Below are 20,642 nucleotides of genomic sequence, written 5' to 3'. Positions count from 1 at the left end.
GCATATCAGTTTCCAAACTCGTCATAAAATGTCAAAGAGCAAAAGAAAAGCATCCAAGAAATTACATGGCAAAACGTTAAACACAAGCCAACCAGTAAGCATTAAAGACAACATGGATACACACAGTAGACGGGTTGATTGAAGACTGAATTTAATTAAGCCCAGTCCTCCTTGGAGATCATGGAGGCAATACAAGCATACCCAGAAGTTGGGAAATTCACACACTTGTGATACTTTTTGAGGAGCCTGAGTTCTCGAAACCACGAATTGTTCCAAGTGACATTCAGATTCTTCAAAAGCCTGCGCATAAACTTGTCAAAGTCAGTTGAAGGGGGGCGGGCAAGGGCATCAAAGTCGGCCTCAGGGAGGAGGCTACCACGGTGAGTAGACCTCAGCCCAAGCCATTTAATGTCCACGTCGTCAATATGAGAAACATCGCTTGCAGATATTTTGTAGTTAATGAGATCCAAGTTATACAGGCGGCGAATAATACCAACATCAGAGTCCAGAAAGGCTATCATGTCAAGGTGTGCAGGATCCAAGTCAGTAACAGCCAGAATAGGCATGTCAGGGAAGCATTCCCTCAAAAACCTGAGGAACACGTATGACAGCAAGTCGATACCAATACCAAGAACCACGTATCGTTTCTCCTTCCTATTAAGGGCATACAGATTCTCTAAAATACCATCATTGGGAGCCAAAAGGACGGCAGAAGCCGTAGTGACAATAGAAGCGACATCCCAAACCTTGGAAACAGGGATTGGCTGATCGTTATCATCTAACAGCTCAATGTCACCATCAATGCCTAGGTTTGGCCTGACAGCAAATTTTGGTTTCTTTCCCCTCTTGCCTTTGTAGTAGACAGGACACACCTCATTATCTACATTCTCTTCATCATCTTCTTCTTCCGTGGAAGACGGCTCAACAAACATGTCTGGGTCCTCTCTTTCGGGTATCCCAAGCAGCTCACCATTGAGATCAAGCAAAGGAGAGAGCAACATCAGAGTGATGGTGTTGTTAGGGCCAATGTCATTTACATCCGCCAACTTGACTGCAGATGCTAGGGTAGTGTCCCGTTTCAAATAAGGTCCAGAGAGTAATGTAAGCCTCAATCCTTCTTCCGGCTGAGGACATAGCATGCCAATTTCCTTGACTTTCTTAACAATTTCATCCAAGACATGGCTAATGGTATCGGACAAACTGAACCCCGCCAACTCAAATCCTGCTGCCCAACTGAATTTTACGCGTAACTGCACTTGACCCAAAAATATATATATAAATCAGAAGCCATATCATCATATACACATTTGCTTGATTCGTCAACATAAAACTTACAATACGAAATGAAACGACAAGAACTAGATAGTTGTTTGTGGGAACTGGGAAGACAGACTTGTTGCATACAATTTTAAGCTCAAAATCTAAACATCTTTTTTTTGTCGTCAAAAGTACCTAAAATTTAATCGTTTGAAGAATTACATGATTAACCAATAAAATTAAATTAAACCTAAAATCACATATTTTCTGATGGCATAATGATATTTACCGTGATTGAATTTTTTTCGGCCAAACTGCAAGCATCCATCTCTCGACCAATCACCAAAACCCTGAAGAAAATCAGATGGATGTTGTAAAAAATGCTCCGTATAATAGTAATAGTAATAGTAATAGTACTAGTTCATAAAATGGGTTATGGGATGTCTGATCAGGCAGGGTGACCATCTTATTTTTGTGTGCGTAGTATGGAGGTGCTTTCTAGGCAATTAAGGGTTATGTGCCAACAACCCCAGGTATCTTACCATCCAAAATGTGTAAAGCTAGGACTTGACCATCTTATTTTTGCGGAGATGTTCGCTGTTATTCGAGCACTCAAGCTATTTGAAAAATGGTCAGGGCTCCAAGCAAATAAGGAGAAAACAAATACTCCCTCCGTCCCGGTCAATTGTTGTCCTTTCGTTTTGGCACAAAGACCAAGGAAAGAGGAAAAGGCCAATAACTAATTGACAATTGGAACAAATTGAATGAGAATGATCAAATTACTCATCAAGTTCATTCTTAAAATAGAAAGGACAACAAATGACTGAAACACCCCAAAATGGAAAAGGACAACAAATGACCGGGACAGAGGGAGTATTTACTTTGGTGGAGTCAAGGCTAATATAAAGGCTGAAATGCAGCAAGAAACTGGTTTAGTAGTTTTCCTTGGGATGAATAACAGTAACAACGACGACAACAACAACACAAAACAAACAACAACAACAACAACAACAACACAAAACAAACAACAACAACAACAATGACAACAGTAAGAATGAAGAATGAATATACTCTGTAATACCAAAAATAATTATAATCATAAACATGATTCATAATCATACTTCGGCCCTGATCCAGAAAATCATTACCTGGTCGAAATACAAGAGCCCTAAAATTCGATTTGAACTTGATGACGAACCCTAACTTCGCAAAAAAAAAAAAAAAATGCAAACGAGAGAAAAGATATTACCTTGCTCGAAAGACAATTTGTGTGGTAGAACAGAGAAACTACACGGGGATGTACTGTGTTGTTTGGGAATTAGGTTTGATTTGAGGAATTGGGAATTAGGGTTGGAGGATTGGGAACTACGATTTTTTGTGCAATATAATTAAGATTTGAGAGGTGCTTTTAAGTAGGGGTGTGCAAAATTCGCACCGGATCGGAAAAATGGATTTCGGTCTGGATTAAAATCTATCGGACATGAAATCGAATATAAAAATTGGGTTATGATAAATACAACTTTTAGGGCTGTAAATAAGAATTTAATGTATTTCCTGGAGTGGAATTAAAGTAGGTATGTATGACAAATTTACACACGTCTATTGATGTCATTAATGCTTGATTTAAGCTTTTATTTCCTATTTTGGATCCTTAAATGCAGCCTTAAGAGTTGTATATATCATAAATTTAAGTTTGATTTTCCGTCCAAAATTTTAAAACTTTCGGTTTTCAGTATATTGTATCTCCTTAGCATTAATTGGTTGTTTGTCTCCCATATTCTTCGATTTTAAAACTGTAAATCGTAAAGGGAAACAATGAAGTAAAAAAGATAAGGGAGGCAGTGATTATTATATAAATCGTAAACTGTTTGTCTCCCATATGCTTCGTTGTGCTAGGGTTTGTTCGGAGTATACAATTTTAAGAATTCCTTTTAACATTATTATATAAGACAAGTTGAATAAAGTCGTGTTGGATAGGGGTGAGCAAAATTCGATACTGTTTTTTCATACATACGGAAACCGTATATCTGGTTTTTCCGTATATCTGGTTTTCCAGCCTCACTTATATAATTTAATATATATTTTTTTCTTTTCTACGCGTGATTGTTGGTTTTTTTAGTAACTTAAAGTGTTTTAAAAAGTAATAAGAGTAAATAACTTATAATCACCAATATATTGGATATTTTGAGATTTATGTATATATTTTAATATTTTATTCTAGAAGAAAGGCAACCGTATCGGATAACGTATATCCAGTTTCATATTTTGTTGATCCATATCCGATACGGTTTTTAAAAGAACCGTATCGGATATCCGAAAATTCGTATCAGATATCCGGAAATCCGTATAATTAATTAAATTCGTTTAGCGTATCAGATACGTATAATAAAACTGTATTGTATACTTTTGCTCAGCCCTAGTGTTGGATGGCCGTTGGGTGTCACCCGATTGTACCGAAACTCATTAATAACAAGAAAAATGAGAATATTACTCTCTCTATTCCGGTCATTTGTTGTCCCTTTCCATTTTACGGTGTCTAAGTCAATTGTTGTTTTTCTATTTTAAGAATAAACTTGATGAACAATTTGATGACTCACATTCACTTTGTTTCACTTGTCATTTAATAATTGGTCCACTCCCCTTTTCTTGGTCTTTGTGCCAAAACTAAAGGAAAACAATTCACCGGAACAGAGGAGGGAGTATAATTTATATCATGTTTTAACACATTGAATTTAGTGGAAAATATTCTAACAAGAAATACTTGTATATAAAGAAAGAGAATTGTTCAATTACATCACGAGGGTGGATTGGGGGTTAAGTGACGAGAAACAAAGTGTGATTATTTCATCTCCTTCGTGAAGAACTTTGAGACCAAAAGATGACAAAATCACTTTTATCCATTGATAAAGAAAAAAAGGCCTAAATAAACACAAGTTTTAAGAACACGTCCCGATAAAAAATACCTTAGTCCTTATATCATTTTTTTTGTAAGCGATGACCGATAGCTTATGGTTATACTGGTCATTCGATACTAATGTTTTTTTTTTTTTTTTTTTTTTTTTTGGTGCGATCATTCGATAGCTTATGGTTATACTGGTCATTCGATACTAATGTAAGACGGTACAAATGTAGAATGGTCTAATTGATTGTATTTGATACTAGTATAGATTATACTAATGTAAGACCGTTTCTCCAAAATTTTACTGTTATCTTCAAGCCTTCCTAATTTTGATCACGATGCTCTCGTTCCTAACATCATTATTGGTAATTCATATTGAAATTAGAAAAAAAAAAGGGCGAGATTAAAGGGCGGAATACCCAACAAAGAAAGCGAAGTTCTGCAATACAATGTAATAATTATATAAACGGTTTTGTAAGAGACTTAGTCCAAGTAAATAATAATGACGATAAATTAAGTTAATTAAACGGCCTTCATAGAGGCCAAGGAGCATAGGAACAATGGGCTGATTATTCCTCCATCTACCGTCTCTGTGCTTCCGACAACTCCTCAATGGGAAAAGGCGAAAGTAGGCTTGGAATATAACTTGAAATAATAATTGAATCAGTGAACTTCAAAAGCGTTGTGCATTCCATAGGTTTCATACCTGCGTCAACTAACCACAACGCTGTACGGTGAGCATTCCCTGATTTAACCACCTCAATAGATGACCCCGTCACAAAAAAACTGCCAGTCTTCGTATACGGAACCATTTGAGAGGATATATCTAATACCATTCCCTTTGGAAAACGAAAAGAGGTCTCTATCATTGGATTTTCCATTATTCGCATTCTTAATTCGTGACCTTTATTTTTTTCGTAATTGAGCTTGATCAAATACCCTCCCATGACTCCTAAGCTAGGTAGCACGAACACTCCTCCTAACTAGCTGTCCCGTGTCCGACACCGTGTCCGACACCCGGACACCCGACACTCGTCGGACACACGCCTATAGTTTAGACGAGGAATAAAATGTCAAAAGAGATTGATTAGAAGATGAGTTTAGGTGGAAAATAAGAATTAGTTATAGTCAAGGTCAAATTTTACCTTCAATTATGTAAATTTAATATCAAATACATTAAAAAGTTAAAATCATACATCTTTATAACTATAAAATATATATTTTATTAAATTTAAATAGCGTGTCCTAAATTTCATGAGATGCCGTATCACGTGTCCGTGTCCGTGTCCGTGTCCGTTTTGGTGCTACCTAGCTCCTAAGTAGACGAAGTCGTCCAAATTTAACCTAATTACGTTAATCTTCTCTAGCCTTAAATCAAAGCAAAAAATATGATGATTGAATTTGGTTGCACCTTGTTTCCTATAACCAGCCCAATATAATTTTTCATTAAAAAGGACTGGTTGTCCATAAGGAAAAACAGCATTATCGTCGAAATCAATTTTTCTCCACTTATTTTTTCTAATAGAGAAGATATGAACAATATTACTACTAACGGGTACAGTTTCCAAACTCAGTGTCAAAATTCGAACATATTTATAGTCGTCCACAGATGATACGTACCCAAATCCAGTAGCTATACGGGGGTTTGGGTTTAGTACATTAAAAGGGTTCAAAAACGCATCTGATTCATATTTGTGTAGTTTGCGGGTAGCTGGATTCCATAAAACGAAGAATTTATCAGAATCGTGGGTTAAACAAATCAACCCATTGCTGCATCCCGTAAAATTAAAATAACCTTCGTCCACACCAAAGTCGATGTCTAGTTTAACGCATTTATCTTTTAACTTACCAGAATTTTTAGCATCATCGTAAGAAAATAGGTAATAATTCCTACAACTCTCGATAAACAAGGTGTTTACCGGAGCAGAAGGGGGAGAGATGTGAAATTTCATAAGGTAATAATTAGCAAATTTGGAAGAAGAAAGAGTAGAGTACCATAGTTTGGAAACTGTCTTAAATCGAAGAATGGATTTAACGGGTAATTTTATAAGAATTTCGTGGAGAATAAGATCATCAGAGAGGTAGCGTTGTTGCTCAATAACATCATTCTTCTTAATCTCCGTCATGGAATCGAACTCTGGTGCAAACGTGAAAGCAGCCGCAGGGTTCGCTTGGTTCGCACTTCGCAGTATAAAATATTCAATGTCTAGGAAGTGTGTTGCTTTTTCTATGAATTACGAGTTTCGTAGCTATTTATTATATATAGAAAAAAAGTTTCCTTATCTAGTACCTATCCGACTCTCCAAGTCGAACTTTATTATTACATTATTCGCAAAAAAAATTAAACTAAATATGGGGTTAGGAAATTCTCCAAGTCGAACTTTATTATTACATTATCTGCAAAAGAAATTAAACTAAATATGGGGTTAGGAAAAGGGCGAGAACTTTTTTTCTCTTCTTTGGCACTTGACCTTAAGGGGACGATCTAAGCTTCCCAAGAGGGCGAGAACTTCTTAAGGGGATGATCTAAGCTTTCCAAGAGTGCGAAACTTCTTTTCTCTTCTTTGGCACTTGATCTTCGGAGGAGTACCTACAACAAGACACACTTACGCCTCAAGGACATAGAAAGTTACGGGAGCAAGACGTACTTGTAGAACAAGTATTAACATTCGAGTTTACGTAGCTATTAATTATAAGTAAAAATTTGAGAAGATAGATACTACGTAAAATTCAAAAAATGGGACATATTTTTTTATGTAATGTAGAATGCCGGGTCTTCAATTTGTCTCTCAATAACGGGGAAAAGATCAGTAGGTGGATTATACATCTGATATAGTACATCAGATGGCGTAATTTCTGAGCATTAACATAAAGTTTTCGATTTATTTTAAAAATTATGAGTTGTTATAAAGTTTCCGAATTCATTTACTTAAACATTTAATTCAAAAAATTACATTATAACTCAAAAATATTACATAAAAGATCAGAAAAATTTGAGTTTTGACCTTTGAAAATTATTAAAGTGGAATTTATAAACTTTATAGAGCTAAAAAAAAACACATAAACTCAAAAATTAATTGAGTGTGAGGTAATACATCGGATGTATAATCTTTTTTCTCGGAAAAGACCCGTATCTTTTTTGAGAATCCGAGTTAGTCTCCTACTTGAATTCGACTCATTGAGTGTGAGGTAGTATATCGGATGTATAATCCTTTTTCTCGGAAAAGACCCATCTCTTTTTTGAGAATCCGTGTTAGTCTCCTACTTAAATTCGACTTGGCGAATTTGGTTGATCTAACAGAACCATTGCCATAACTAGTACTGAGGTCTAACAAAGGAATAAAAATCCTCAAATTCTTTATTGTAAGAGAAGATACTCTATTGTAATTTTCAATATAATTTCATTTTCGATCATTCGAAAATAATTCAACCTCTACGTGTTGTTAATATGTATGGCAAAGTTCTGAACATTGGATCCCTTGCCTGACAATTTGCTGGAGGCCATGAGGTGCAAGGATATCTTGTCTAAAATACTCCTCACAAAATAAATGGGAGGGAGTATTACACAAAACTTGTTGAAAGAAACAAAGGATGCTTTAAATCTTTTAACGAATAAAAAGACTGAAGAAGGTCGTCTTTGAAACCCCAAATTATATAAGAAAATACCACTGGTGTAAGGCCTTGTTCTTTTGGATTTAAAGTCACTCTCTTTAAGTTAAGTTCAACAAAATTAAGGTGCTGTTTGGCCCGGCTTTTAGAATTGCTTTTCCACTGAATAAGCATAAGCTAAGCCAAACAATCAATTTTGAAGAAGTTAAAATAACTTCTTTTAAGCCCAAAAGTCAATTTTGAGAGCCAGAAGTAGAAGCACCAATTTGGTACTTTTAACTTTTACTTTTATTTTAAAGAGATTTAATGTATAAATGACAAATTGTATGTTATAAACATGTCAAAATAAATTAAAATTAATACTTATTAATTCATATTTTTTCATTCTCTACAAATCGAGACCCATCTTAATATACTTGTCAACAAATTTTTTGTTTTTCATGCGCTTACGTAAAAAGTCTTCTTTAGAAGTCGTTATTTTGTAAAATATTAGGCCAAACACCTACAGTTTTATCAAGAATTAGTTTATTAAAAAAACTCATTTCTAAAAACAAACACAGTTTTCCTAAAGCGAGGCCAAAGATGCCCTAAGTTAAGTTTAGAAAAGTTGAGCTCCTATAAGTTAAGCTAAGTTCAGCAAAATTAAGTTCAGAAAGTTCAGCAAAATTAAGTTCAGAAAAGTTAAGTTCATAAAAATTAAGCAAAATAATAAGTTTCATAATATTGACAAGTTTTAAAAAAATTCGATTTTCGTTCAAATCGATTGTATAAACAGTCCGAAATTAATTATTATTCTATATATTTTTTGTTAAAAAAAAGGTATTTATTTCAACCGCAAATTCTTACCTATCCCCCTAACCCACCCATTAAAACCACACAAAGGCATCAAAACTCCATAATTTTAATCACCTAAGTATAAACAATGGCATTTGGTCAATTGAAAAAAAGGTGGAAGGTGTTAAAAGTTATGCCTGAAATGCCACCTAAGTATCAAATGTCCATTATTGTTTCTACTTTTACACTTCATAATTTTATACGGATGCACACTTTTGGGATACGTGTTAATGTGTTATACAACATGAGAACGTTCTATGGACAACAGATTCAGGCATGTTTGATAAGAAGCGGAAAAAAGTTATGTACAAGGTGTGAAATAAGATAGTCAAAAACATTTGGCGAGATAATGAATTTGACGGGGTGAGCTCAAATGAAGATGAAGAAAGTGATGAGGAAGATGATAATATGGAACAAGATGATTAGAAAAAAAAAAGTAATACGTGATTTACGTTTTATTTTTATGTATTATGTAATGTGTACAAACATATTAATTTATATAAATAAAGTATTTTATTATTTTTACTTCTGTTTTAAGTTATATTTCTTTATTTAATTATTATTATTATTAGTAGTAATAATAGTAGTAGTATTAAGTGAAATTAAATTAAGTTAATTTAAGTAAGATTCTTTTAAGAGTAAATTATCAATTACACCCACGTCAAATGCACTTTTTTACATTTACTCCCACCTCAAATTTTTTTTTTAATTTACACCCAAGTTAATAGCTCAGGTTAGAAATTGCACCCCAACCCATTTTCAGGCGAAAAACTATGTGAAATGACAAAATTGTCCCGCATGTTTCTAACTCTGAATAACCTATGACTTTTCATTTCACTTCCCCCATTTCAGTTTTACCCTAATTTCATCCCAATTTTTTCCCTAAAATCTTATGTGTTTTCACCAACTTATGCGTTTCAGCAATTTTGTCCTTTCACTTATGTGTTTTCACCAACTTCCTTTCTTCCTTTCTTCCTTCCTACCTATCATTATTTTGTTCCTGCTATTTTTCCAAATTCTATATTTATATTCAATCAATTCAGTTTTCTATACCCTTTTGATTATCAAACAAGTTGAATTTTTAAATTGTGCTTTCATTAATAAATTTAGGTATGCATTTCTGGGTTTTAATTGTATAGTTATGCATTTATGGGTTTGTATTTCTGGGTTTGGGTTTGAAATTTCTGGGTTTATAGGGTTTAGGGGATGAAGAAGGAAAACAATGGAGGAAATCAATTTAGGGAAAATATGAGAGAAGGATGAAGAAGGGAAGGGAATGAATGAGACAAAAGCAAGGTTAATAAAGAAAGGCGGAAGGGCAAAATCGTCCTAAAAAATATGTTTTAACTCAAAAAATTTGAAATTTGACGGAAATGTGGTCGGAATTCGATATTGGGTGCAATTTATAAACCGAGCTATTAACTTGGGTGTAATTTATTAAAAAAAATTGACGTGGGAGTAAATGTAAAAATGTGCATTTGACGTGGGTGTAATTGATAATTTACTCTTCTTTTAATTCAGAAAAGTTAAGCTATTATAAGTTAAGTTCAACAAAATTAAGTTCAGAAAAGTTAGCAAAATTAAGTTAAGTAAAATTAAGTTCAGGAAAATTAAGTTGAGAAAAGTTCAGCAAAATTAAGTTAAGTTCAACAAAATTAAGTTAGTTCAGAAAATTTAAGTTAAGTTAAGCAACTTTAAGTCCAAAAGAACAGGGGGATAAGTTATAACATATACTAAGACAAAGACATGAATGAAAGTTAGATGTTCAAATCCTCATACTCGCGTGTTCATGTAATTATATTGTTCACAAACAGAGTTGTGCCTAAACCTTTACTAATTGAGAAACTAAATTTGTAGAATGTCCAATGACCTAATATGTAAGTTGATATCCAGTACATAGTTACTAGTATCGACCAAAGAAAAGGACAAGGAGCATTTAACAGAGACAGGACAAGGAGCATTTAACAGAGACAGGACAAGGAGCCAGCAAACAATGTGTTAACCATGACAACACAATAATGTACCGTCTCCCTATGTCTCGGACAACTCCTCAATTGGAAAAGGCGAAGCAAGGCTTGGAACATATTTTACAATATCAACCAACCCATTGAAATTCATGAGTATCGAGTGTTGCATGGGTTTTCTACCTATGTCAAGTAACTGCAATGCTCTCCGGTAATTACCTCGGTCATCTCTTACCACATCACTATCAAATCCTCCCGTTACAAAAATCTTACCAGTCTTCGTAAACCCGATCATTTGAGAGCAATTGTCTAAAAGCAACCCCTTTGGCAGACAAATAGACTTCGTTCTTGTAGGCGATTCAAATATGTGCATTAGTTTGTCACCTCTATTTGTCCTACTATTAACCCACTTGCTCAAACACTCTCCCATAACTCCTAATAAGGAATTGAAGAAGAAGTCCGAGACTTCCAAGTTGAACTCATGTATTTCAAACCGCTCAACCCTCAAATCGAAACTAACAATTACAATACTATATCCGGGCAGTCTAAGAGCTTCCCAGTACAATTTTTCATCAATAAGCATTGCTCTTCCTTGAGGAAAGAACTTTTCAGGATCAAAATCAAAATCAAAATCAATTTTTCTCCACTTATTTTCCCTAAGAGAGAAGATATGAACAATAATAGTATTTCGTTTATTTCCACCCAAAAATCTCAAAATTCGAACATATTTATAATCATCGACAGAGGATGCATACCCAAATCCACGAGCTACAAACGCGGTACGACCATCATCATCCATATGCTTTAAATAACAATCAGACTCATATTTGTGCAATTTACGAGTAGCCGGGTTCCATAAAATTAAGTAACTATCATCAGATTTAGAAACAAAGGTCGGGTGAGAAAATATAGTTAAACAAATCAACCCATTGGAGCATCCTATAAATTGAAGATATTCTTCGTTCTCGATGCCAAAGTCTACGTCTAGTTTAAACATATTATCTTCAAAATTACCCGAAATCTGATCATCATCATCAAAAGAAACTAGGTAATAATTTTTAAGATTTTTGATAAACAAGCTGTTAACTGGAGCAGAAGCGTGAGAAAAGGGGGATCTCATAAGGTGGGCATTGGCGAAAACAGAAGAAGAAAGAGCAGAATACCATTGTTTGGAAACTGACTTAAATCTAAGAACGGATTTAACGGGCAATCTTGTAAGAATTTCTTCGATAATAAAATCATCAGAGAGGTAGGGTTGTTGGTCAATAATTCGTTCCTTCTTAGCATTAGTTGGATGTTTGTCTCCCATATTCTACGATCTTCAACTGTAAATTGTAAAGGGGAGCAATTAACCAAGTAAAGAGACGAGGGCGGGGTGATTGAAATTGTGCTAGAGTTTATTCATAAAAACTAAAAATTCTAATGTTATTTAGGATTACCACCATATATATATATATATATATTAAGAAAAATATTTCGTTTTCTTAACTTATTCCGCATCTGTTTAAGAAAACTATAATTTAATTATGTTTCTTAACCAATTAGGAATTCCTATGGTTAGGAAACTTCTTTTTTTTAGGGAGTAATTGATTAAAAAATATAAAAAAAAAAAAAAATAGAGCAGAATACTCCTAACCCACGACACATTACTTATTTAAACCAAAAATTATTCTAAGAGACCGATCACTGCAAACAAATACAAATTGCAAGGGCATGTAAAAAAATGCGAAAGTAAGGCCCTGTTCTTTTGGACTTAAAGTCACTCTCTATAAGTTAAGTTCAGCAAAATTAAGTTAAGTTCAGAAAAGTTCAGCAAAATTAAGTTAAGTTAAGTTCAGCAAAATTAAGTTCAGAAAAGTTCAAAGAAAATTAAGTTCAAGCAAAATTAAGTTCAGAAAAGTTCAGCAAAATTAAGTTCAGAAAAGTTAAGCATAATAATAAGTTTCATAATATTGACGAGTTTTAAAAAATAGATACAATTTTCGTTCAAATCGGTTGTATAAACAATCCGAGATTAATTATTATTCTATATAATTTTTTCAAAAAAAAAAAACATTTATTTAAAGCCGAATTCTTACATATCCTCCAAAGGTATGGTAGAGCATTTTAATTACCGACATTCGTCATTGAGAATGAAAGTTGAAATGGCATTTGGTCAATTGAAAAAAAGGTGGAAGGTGTTAAAAGTTATGCCTCAAATGTCATCTAAGTATCAAATGTCCATTATTGTTTCTAATTTCACACTTCATAATTTTATACGGATGCACACTCATGGGATACCTGTTATACAACATGAGAATGTTCTAGGGACAAAAGATTTAGTCATGTTTGATAAGAAGCGGAAAAAAGCTATGTACAAGGTGCGAAATAACATAGTCAAGAATATTTGGCGAGGCAATGGATTTGACGAGGTGAGCTCAAATGAAGATGAAGAAAGTGACGAGGAAGATGATAATATGGAACTAGATGATTAGAAAGAAAAAATAAAGTAATGTGATTTACTTTTTATTTTTATGTATTAGGTAATGTGTACGAAAATATTAACTTATATAAATAAAGTATTTTATAATCTTTATTTGTGTTTTTAGTTATATTTCATTATTATTATTATTATTATTATTATTATTATTATTATTATTATTATTATTATTATTATTATTAAATATTATTATTATTATTATATTTGAAGGGAATTATTATTATTATTATTATTATTATTATTATTATTATTATTATTATTATTATTATTATTATTATTATTATTATTATTATTATTAGTAGTAGTAGTAGTAGTACTAGTAGTAGTAGTAGTATTAAGTGAAATTAAATTAAGTTAATTTAAGTAAGATTATTTTAATTTAGAAAAGTTAAGCTATTATAAGTTAAGTTCAACAAAGTTCAGCAAAATTCAGCAAAATTAAGTTCAGCAAAATTAAGTTCAGAAAAGTTCAGCAAAATTAAGTTCAGAAAAATTAAGTTCAGAAAAGTTCAGCAAAAATAAGTTAAGTTCAGCAAAACTAAGTTAAGTTCAGAAAAATTAAGTTAAGTTTAGCAACTTTAAGTCCAAAAGAACAGGACCTAAGACTATAAAAACGCATAACTCGTATAAATATTCACAATAATGTTGGAGTAGAATTTATAAAAACAAAATCACGGTACAAGAAGACAAATGAAAAGTAAAAGATAAGAGTTTAGACGTCGGAATCACACGTCTAGCGTCGCGATTTGAAGACGGTGTTAAACATGTTCGAATCTTCATCCTTGAACATACTTATAACACGAATATTTAGGTGAAATAAGACTTGCACAATAACTAACAATTTCAGTTATCCCCTTTGTTTTAAGCTTCATCAATGCTTTGATATTCAAAGGATGTAGACTTAGATCTATAACCCCTAAACAATCCGAATATTGTGTAAAGATCTTGTCACTTCGTGCGAATCCGATTAAATTTCCCCCGTAAAGCATCGACTGGGTCACATCCTCAGGAACAATGATTTGTTCAATCACCTCTCGGCTTTTCAAAATAGTAAAAATATTATGATCATCATCTCTAAGACATGTACCATACGAAGATAAGCACCCATACATATCGAGTATCATCAAAAGCATCGTTGTTGATTACTGTCCAAGTATCTAACCTTATCGAGTAGACGTGACCTGTTAAATAATGTGTAGACAAATCCATACATATCCGAACAATCTTGTAGTCATCAATGGTAGAAACATACCCAAATCCCCAATAGATGAAACATTTTGGTCCAAAAGAGTTAGAGATTTCAGTTTCGAAGCATTTGTGAAATTCGCGGGTTATTGGATTCCATATAATGCACAAACGACCAGAATACGATCCTAAACAAACCAACCCATTACAAGTGCCCACCAAAACCATTTCCTCACCACCTACATCAAAGTCAACCTTTTGGTTGACCAAGTCAATTTCGCCATTTTCGTAAGACATAATTTGGAATTTGTTGCCATTTCGAATGAGTAAGGACTCTGTGATTGAAGGGTGGTCAAATTTCAACTGTGCTGAAGCGAAATGAGAAGAAGAGAGAGTAGAATACCAGAGTGTGGAAACGGACTTGAATCGAACAATGGATTTGATAGGCAATCTTGTTAATATCGACTCATTTATTAAATCATATGGTAGCTCTATTTGTTGTATTTGATCTTTGTTATCCTTGTTTTGACATTCCATCTCTGTTTTTCTTTTCTCTTACTACAATTGACGTTCCATCACCGTTTTTTGTTGGTTACATGTTGATTGTTAAGCATTACTTTGAAGTTTTCAATGTATTATTTTGTGAAGAATAGGCTATTTTAGGGTGGAAAATTAGTACATTATGGAAAATTAGTACCTTTTCCAAGTTGTGTTAATTGGTTTACATTATATTAGAATCGCACACGGGCCTGGGCCGCACCCGTCGAGGAGGAGAGAGTGTCCAGTTTACAAGTCTAAGGAGGTTCCATCCCAAAACCAATTGGCAATGGGAGGAGTAGCCCCTTGGGTTATAAGCTGGATCACTCTTCTCTATTTCTCCGATGTGGGAGACCTACATGTGATTCTTCACACATTATTTTAGGGTTGTATTTTTCGGGTTATACAGAATTTAGGTCACGTCAATTTTGTCAGGTTTAGGTCACGCCACTAAGACGATGAAAACTATCAATTTGCATTGTGTTGTCCGTTGTCGAGTCTACCTCTACAAGGAATGAAACAGGGAAAGAGGTGATTAAAGAAGGGTTGTGGTCTCACGTGTGCTTTGACTAAGGCTCCGTTTGGCACGACACTTCAGGTAGCTTATTTGACCAAAGTAGATTATTTGACCAAAATTTCAGATATCTGATTTTTTTTGCAAGTGTTTGGCAAGTAGTTTATTTGGTCAAATAAGGTATACCTGAAATAAAATGCTACCTCATGTAGCATTTGACAAATCAGATTTTATATGGTTAGTAATTCAGAGTTTATAATTGCTCTTTCAATTAGGAATATGCAAAATAGAAACTATTGCCGAAAAAAATAACTTTATTGAATTAAAAACGTACAGTTTAGATCCCGCGTAATGAATGCATAAAGTTATTATTTAAAAAAAAAAATAACTATAAAACTAATCCAAAAATTGAGTAATGTCATGAAATGTCTATATTTTTCGGTATTGCTTTTTCACATACGGAGTTTACTCTTTCACATACATCATTTACAGTTTTAACCTTGTCATTTTTGCAATTTTTCTTGTCTCCCTTCCCTGATCTCCTTTCACCATTAAATCACCAACACTCACCTTCGTTCACCACCTCCGGTCAGTCCATTCGCCGGCAACCCTCACTCACGTCAACCGACCTCTGTCATTCTGCCACTGCGCCGCACTCCCGCCCTCTGCAACTGCCAGCGTCCCCCTTCCTCTGCGATTCTCCTCACCTCGGAACTGCCTTATCTCAGGCCGACCACCGGCGTCCCAAGATCAAGCCGACTAATGACGTCTCACATTTCCGCTGACCACCGTCGTCCTCATCGAGAGCAGATCACCGTTATCCCCTACAATCACCATCAACCTAATTGAAAAACTTGAATTATATATTTTAAACCCTAATTATGATTCAAAATAATTACTAAGCAAATTTTTAATAATTGTAAATAAATTAATTACTTCTCTAATTGAAGAAGTTGAAAAAATGTAATCCATTGTTATGTTTGTAGAACAATTTTGTTTTAATTTTAGGGAGAAAGTATATGTAAAAGCTAATTTGTTTAGATTTAGAAAAGGGTATAGTATGGAAACTTTATGAAAAAATGTATGTGAAAGAGTAAACCCCGTATGTGAAAAAGCAACACCCATATTTTTAAACAAAATTAATGAAATTGTTTATAAATTTTTTTATTAGCATATCTTTTAGGTACGATTTAGTATAGAAAGAACGTATTTTTTATCACAAAAACCTTAGAGACAAATTTTAAATAAGGGGAGGAAAATAAATAAGAGATTTTATCAAAATAGGAAATGTGTTTTAGGCAGGAAAACTTGAAGCTTTTCCTATTCTTTTTAGTATATAGGGGGATTGCGAAAATAAACTACTCGTAATAACATAAAATCATGGTCTACCAAGACATTAAAAAAAAAAAAAAAAAAAAAAAAGGAACGAAAGTTAAATGTTCAAATCCTCGTACCCCGCTATTCTTGTAACAAGAACCTTAAGTGAAATAAGACTTGCACATATATATAGTCAGGACTCGGAGAATTTCATCGGACAAAGCAAAGTGCATAACGATCTCATAGACAAACATAAATTCTTGTACATGGCAATCTAATAACTAAGCTGAGATTTAGTGCAACTGATGATGAATAAGTATCGCTGTATGGTTTCTAGAGACGACTTGGTTTTCGGTAGAACATACCCTGCCTTCAAAAGAGACCGGACAAGAAGCCAACAAACAATGTGTTGACCATGATAACACAAATAATATACCGTCTCCCTATGTCTTGGACAACTCAATAGGGCAAGGCGAAGCAAAGCTTGGAACATATTTTGCGATATTAACCAACCCATTGAAATTCTTGAGTACCGAGTGTTGCATGGGTTTTCTACCTATGTCAAGTAACTGCAATGCACTCTGGTAATTACTTCGGTCATCCCTTGCCACATCACTCCTGAATCCTCCCGTCACAAAAATCTTACCAGTCTTTGTAAACCCGATCATTTGAGAGCTTTTGTCTAAAAGCAACCCCTTTGGCAGACAAATAGACTTACTTCTTGTAGGCGATTCCAATATGTGCATTAACGTGTCACTTCTATTTGTCCTACTATTAACCAACTTGCTCAAACAGTCTCCCATAACTCGAATTGAAGGTATCGAAGAAGAAGTCCGGGTCTTCCAAGTTGAACTCATGTATTTCAAACCGCTCAACCTCCAAATCGAAACTACCAATTACAATACTATCCCCGCTCAACCTCAAAGATTCCCAGTACAATTTTTCATCAATAAGCATTGCTCTTCCTTGAGGATCAAAATCACAATCAAAATCAATTTTTCTCCACTTGTTTTCTCTAACAGAGAAGATATGAACAATAATGGTATTTCGTTTATTTCCACTCAAAATTCGAACATATTTATAATCATCGACAGACGATGCATACCCAAATCCACGAGCTACAAACGCTCTACGACCATCATCATCCATATGCTTTAAATAACAATCAGACTCATATTTGTGCAACTTACGAGTAGCCGGGTTCCATAAAATTAAGTAACTATCATCAGATTTAGAAAAAAAGGTCGGGTGAGAAAATATAGTTAAACAAATCAACCCATTGGAGCATCCTATAAATTGAAGATATTCTTCGTTCTCGATGCCAAAGTCTACGTCTAGTTTAAACATATTATCTTCAAAATTACCCGAAATTTGATCATCATCATCAAAAGAAACTAGGTAATAACTCTTAAGATATTTGATAAACAAGGTGTTAATAGGAGCAGAACGGTGAAAAAAGAGTGATTTGATATGGTGGGCATTGGCAAATTCGGAAGAAGAAAGAGCAGAATACCATTGTTTGGAAACTGATTTAAATCTAAGAACGGATTTAACGGGCAATCTTGTAAGAATTTCTTCGATAATAAAATCATCAGAGAGGTAGGGTTGTTGGTCAGTAATTCGTTCCTTCGTAGCATTAGTTGGATGTTTGTCTCCCATATTCTACGATCTTCAACTGTAAATTCTAAAGGGGAGCAATTAACGAAGTAAAGAGACGAGGGCGGGGTGATTGATATTGTGCTAGAGTTTATTCATAAAAACTAAAATTTTTAATGTTATTTAGGGTTACCACCATATATACATATATATATTAAGAAAAATAATTCGTTTTCTTTACTTATTCCGCATCTGTTTAACAAAACTATAATTTAATTATGTTTCTTAACCAATTAGGAATTCCTATGGTTAGGAACTTCTTTTTTTTAGGGAGTAATTGATTAAAAAATACTTATAAAAAAAATAGAGCAGAATATTCCTAACCCACGACATATTACGCTTATTTAAACCAAAAATTATTCTAAGTGACGATCGACTGCAAACAAATACAAATTGCAAGGGCATGTAAAAAAATGCGAAAGTAAGACTATAAAAACGCATAACTCGTATAAATATTCACAATAATGTTGGAGTAGAATTTACAAAAACAAAATCAAGGTACAATAAGACGAAAGAAAAGTAAAAGATAAGAGTTTAGACGTCGGAATCGGTCACAATTTCTGTAAGACGGTGGTAAACATGTTCGAATCCTCATCCTTGAACATACTTATAACACGAATATTTAGGTGAAATAAGACTTGCACAATTTCAGTTATCCCCTTTCTTTTAAGCTTCATCGATCAATGCTTTGATATTCAAAGGATGTAGACTTAGATCTATAACCCCTAAACAATCCGAATATTGTGTAAAGATCTTGTCCCTTCGAGTGAACCCGATTAAATTTCCTCCATAATGCATCGACTCAGTCACATTCATAGGAACAATGATTTGTTCAGTCACCTCTCGGCTTTTCAAAATAGTAAAAATATTACGATCATCATCTCTAAGACATGTACCATACGTAGATAAGCACCCATTTACGACAAATAACATGTTATCAGACGTAACATATGACAATGGTCTGCTTTTGACCTGAGTATCTAACCTTATCGAGTAGACCGTAGACGTGACCTGTTAAATAATGTGTAGACAAATCCATACATATCCGAACAATCTTGTAGTCATCAATGGTAGAAACATACCCAAATTGTTAGATATTGAGTATGCACGAAACAGGAATTGACAATAATAACACCGCACCGAATCGCTATGCTTTCCTAATAGAACAATTCGACCCTTACTTTAGTGCCTGGGTTGTATCAAACTTTCTATTGAGATAAGACGGTGACCCTCTGTATTCGGCACAGAATACAGAGATATAATTAAGAAGTATTTTTGAGTAGATTGTTAGATTGTTCAATGATGCAGAAGATGAGATTGTCTATATTCCAAACATCTTCAACCCCATTCTATTTATATAGATATGAAAAGGTGTAGGGGGATGTATTTGTGAAGAGTAGTAACTTTTCACAAATTCCGACATATTAAATGTCTATTGTGGGAATTAAAACCCATCAAAGTTTCCCGGGCATTGCCCCGAAGCTCCCCTGTCATAGTTGTTCAAATGAAAACTATTCCGTAAATTCATAAATAATTATGCAAGTGTACACTCCGTACTACCCGAACTTACATTATATTATAACGAACTTACCCATCTACGAACCAAACCTGAGTACGCTAAAATGAACCGGTAATTACACTTAAATTACCAACATTCCTCCCCCATTTAAGCGTAATCCAATATTTTAAATAAGTTAACAAACATACCAATTTATGCATAAATGAAAATGTCACGAAGATTGAATTTCCACTTAGTGAAATTACACATTCCAAATATTCGAGTATCGGGGTGTGACTTAGCATTGAACCCTTTCTACCCATTTTGAATACATGAAGATAACTCACACATAAATTAATTTACTTCTAAAATTACGAAACCGACACTTATTTTCAAGCCTAGTGTCCCATATCTATTCATGAACATATCAGGAGTCAAACCCATACTCCCTTGAAGCGGCTGTACTTCATGTTCATATAGGTTGATTCTTTTCATCGTGTCCTTGCAAACACACTTTTTCAAAAGATCAACCTTACAACATGCAAGTCTAAGCACACACCTCGGGATATAAATTATTGTGTGCTTCAATCTTTTAACAATAGGCCTTCCACATTGAATTCAGCCTCTAACATTGTATTAGAGGGGAATTGGGTATCCTATCGCCAAGGATCTTATACGAGTTTTAAACCCATCCCGTTAACCGACTTTATAACCAAGTCCCTAATTGATCCTTTATGCAAAGTGATCAGCTAAAAATGAGATCTCACAAAAGACAACCAAGATCATCCCCATTTATGATAGTCCATAAACCGTGTTATAGCAAACACGCCGGTGCACCGTTATTCACTATCAAAGAATCATGGATGAAATTGGTCTAATACGTTTAAGTAATA

At 34.0% G+C, this 20,642-nt stretch overlaps 4 protein-coding genes across 5 annotated transcripts; all 4 read right to left on the bottom strand.

Moving 5' to 3' along the window:
* LOC141606462 (uncharacterized) lies at positions 1-2,641 on the bottom strand. 2 transcript variants are annotated; one of them, XM_074425606.1, is made up of 4 exons: positions 2,507-2,641; positions 1,547-1,607; positions 494-1,250; positions 1-300 (listed from the first exon to the last, which is right to left on the bottom strand). In XM_074425606.1, the coding sequence occupies exons 2-4, from the start codon at positions 1,583-1,585 to the stop codon at positions 293-295; spliced, it is 804 nt and encodes a 267-aa protein (XP_074281707.1). In that variant the 5' UTR covers positions 1,586-1,607; positions 2,507-2,641; the 3' UTR covers positions 1-292. The 2 variants fall into 2 exon arrangements, with proteins under 2 accessions (XP_074281707.1, XP_074281706.1); XM_074425605.1 differs by having other exon boundaries at positions 1-1,250.
* A 2,819-nt stretch (positions 2,642-5,460) lies between these two features.
* Positions 5,461-6,282, bottom strand: LOC141608660 (F-box/kelch-repeat protein At3g23880-like). The gene has a single exon (XM_074428003.1). The coding sequence runs from the start codon at positions 6,280-6,282 to the stop codon at positions 5,461-5,463; it is 822 nt and encodes a 273-aa protein (XP_074284104.1).
* Positions 6,283-10,630: 4,348 nt separating this feature from the next.
* On the bottom strand, positions 10,631-11,872 carry LOC141608659 (F-box/kelch-repeat protein At3g23880-like). The gene has a single exon (XM_074428002.1). It carries the CDS (start codon positions 11,870-11,872, stop codon positions 10,631-10,633), a length of 1,242 nt encoding a protein of 413 aa, XP_074284103.1.
* Positions 11,873-17,369: 5,497 nt separating this feature from the next.
* LOC141608658 (F-box/kelch-repeat protein At3g23880-like) lies at positions 17,370-18,254 on the bottom strand. Its single transcript, XM_074428000.1, has one exon. It carries the CDS (start codon positions 18,252-18,254, stop codon positions 17,370-17,372), a length of 885 nt encoding a protein of 294 aa, XP_074284101.1.
* Between the last annotated feature and the right edge of the window lie 2,388 nt (positions 18,255-20,642).

Source organism: Silene latifolia, chromosome 10 (assembly GCF_048544455.1).
Source record: "Silene latifolia isolate original U9 population chromosome 10, ASM4854445v1, whole genome shotgun sequence".
NCBI classification, from domain to species: domain Eukaryota; kingdom Viridiplantae; phylum Streptophyta; class Magnoliopsida; order Caryophyllales; family Caryophyllaceae; genus Silene; species Silene latifolia.
Note: the sequence above shows the minus strand (reverse complement) of the source record. Positions and strands in the feature narration are given on the sequence as shown.

Excerpts from the sequence above, each read along its gene's own strand:
- LOC141606462 (XM_074425605.1), bottom strand. The coding sequence starts at position 1,585 with ATGGATGCTTGCAGTTTGGCCGAAAAAAATTCAATCACG. Across the intron at positions 1,251-1,546 it reads CCGAAAAAAATTCAATCACG|TTACGCGTAAAATTCAGTTG; the intron begins GTAAATATCATT and ends GGTCAAGTGCAG.
- LOC141608660 (XM_074428003.1), bottom strand. The coding sequence starts at position 6,282 with ATGACGGAGATTAAGAAGAATGATGTTATTGAGCAACAACGCTACCTC.
- LOC141608659 (XM_074428002.1), bottom strand. The coding sequence starts at position 11,872 with ATGGGAGACAAACATCCAACTAATGCTAAGAAGGAACGAATTATTGAC.
- LOC141608658 (XM_074428000.1), bottom strand. The coding sequence starts at position 18,254 with ATGGGAGACAAACATCCAACTAATGCTACGAAGGAACGAATTACTGAC.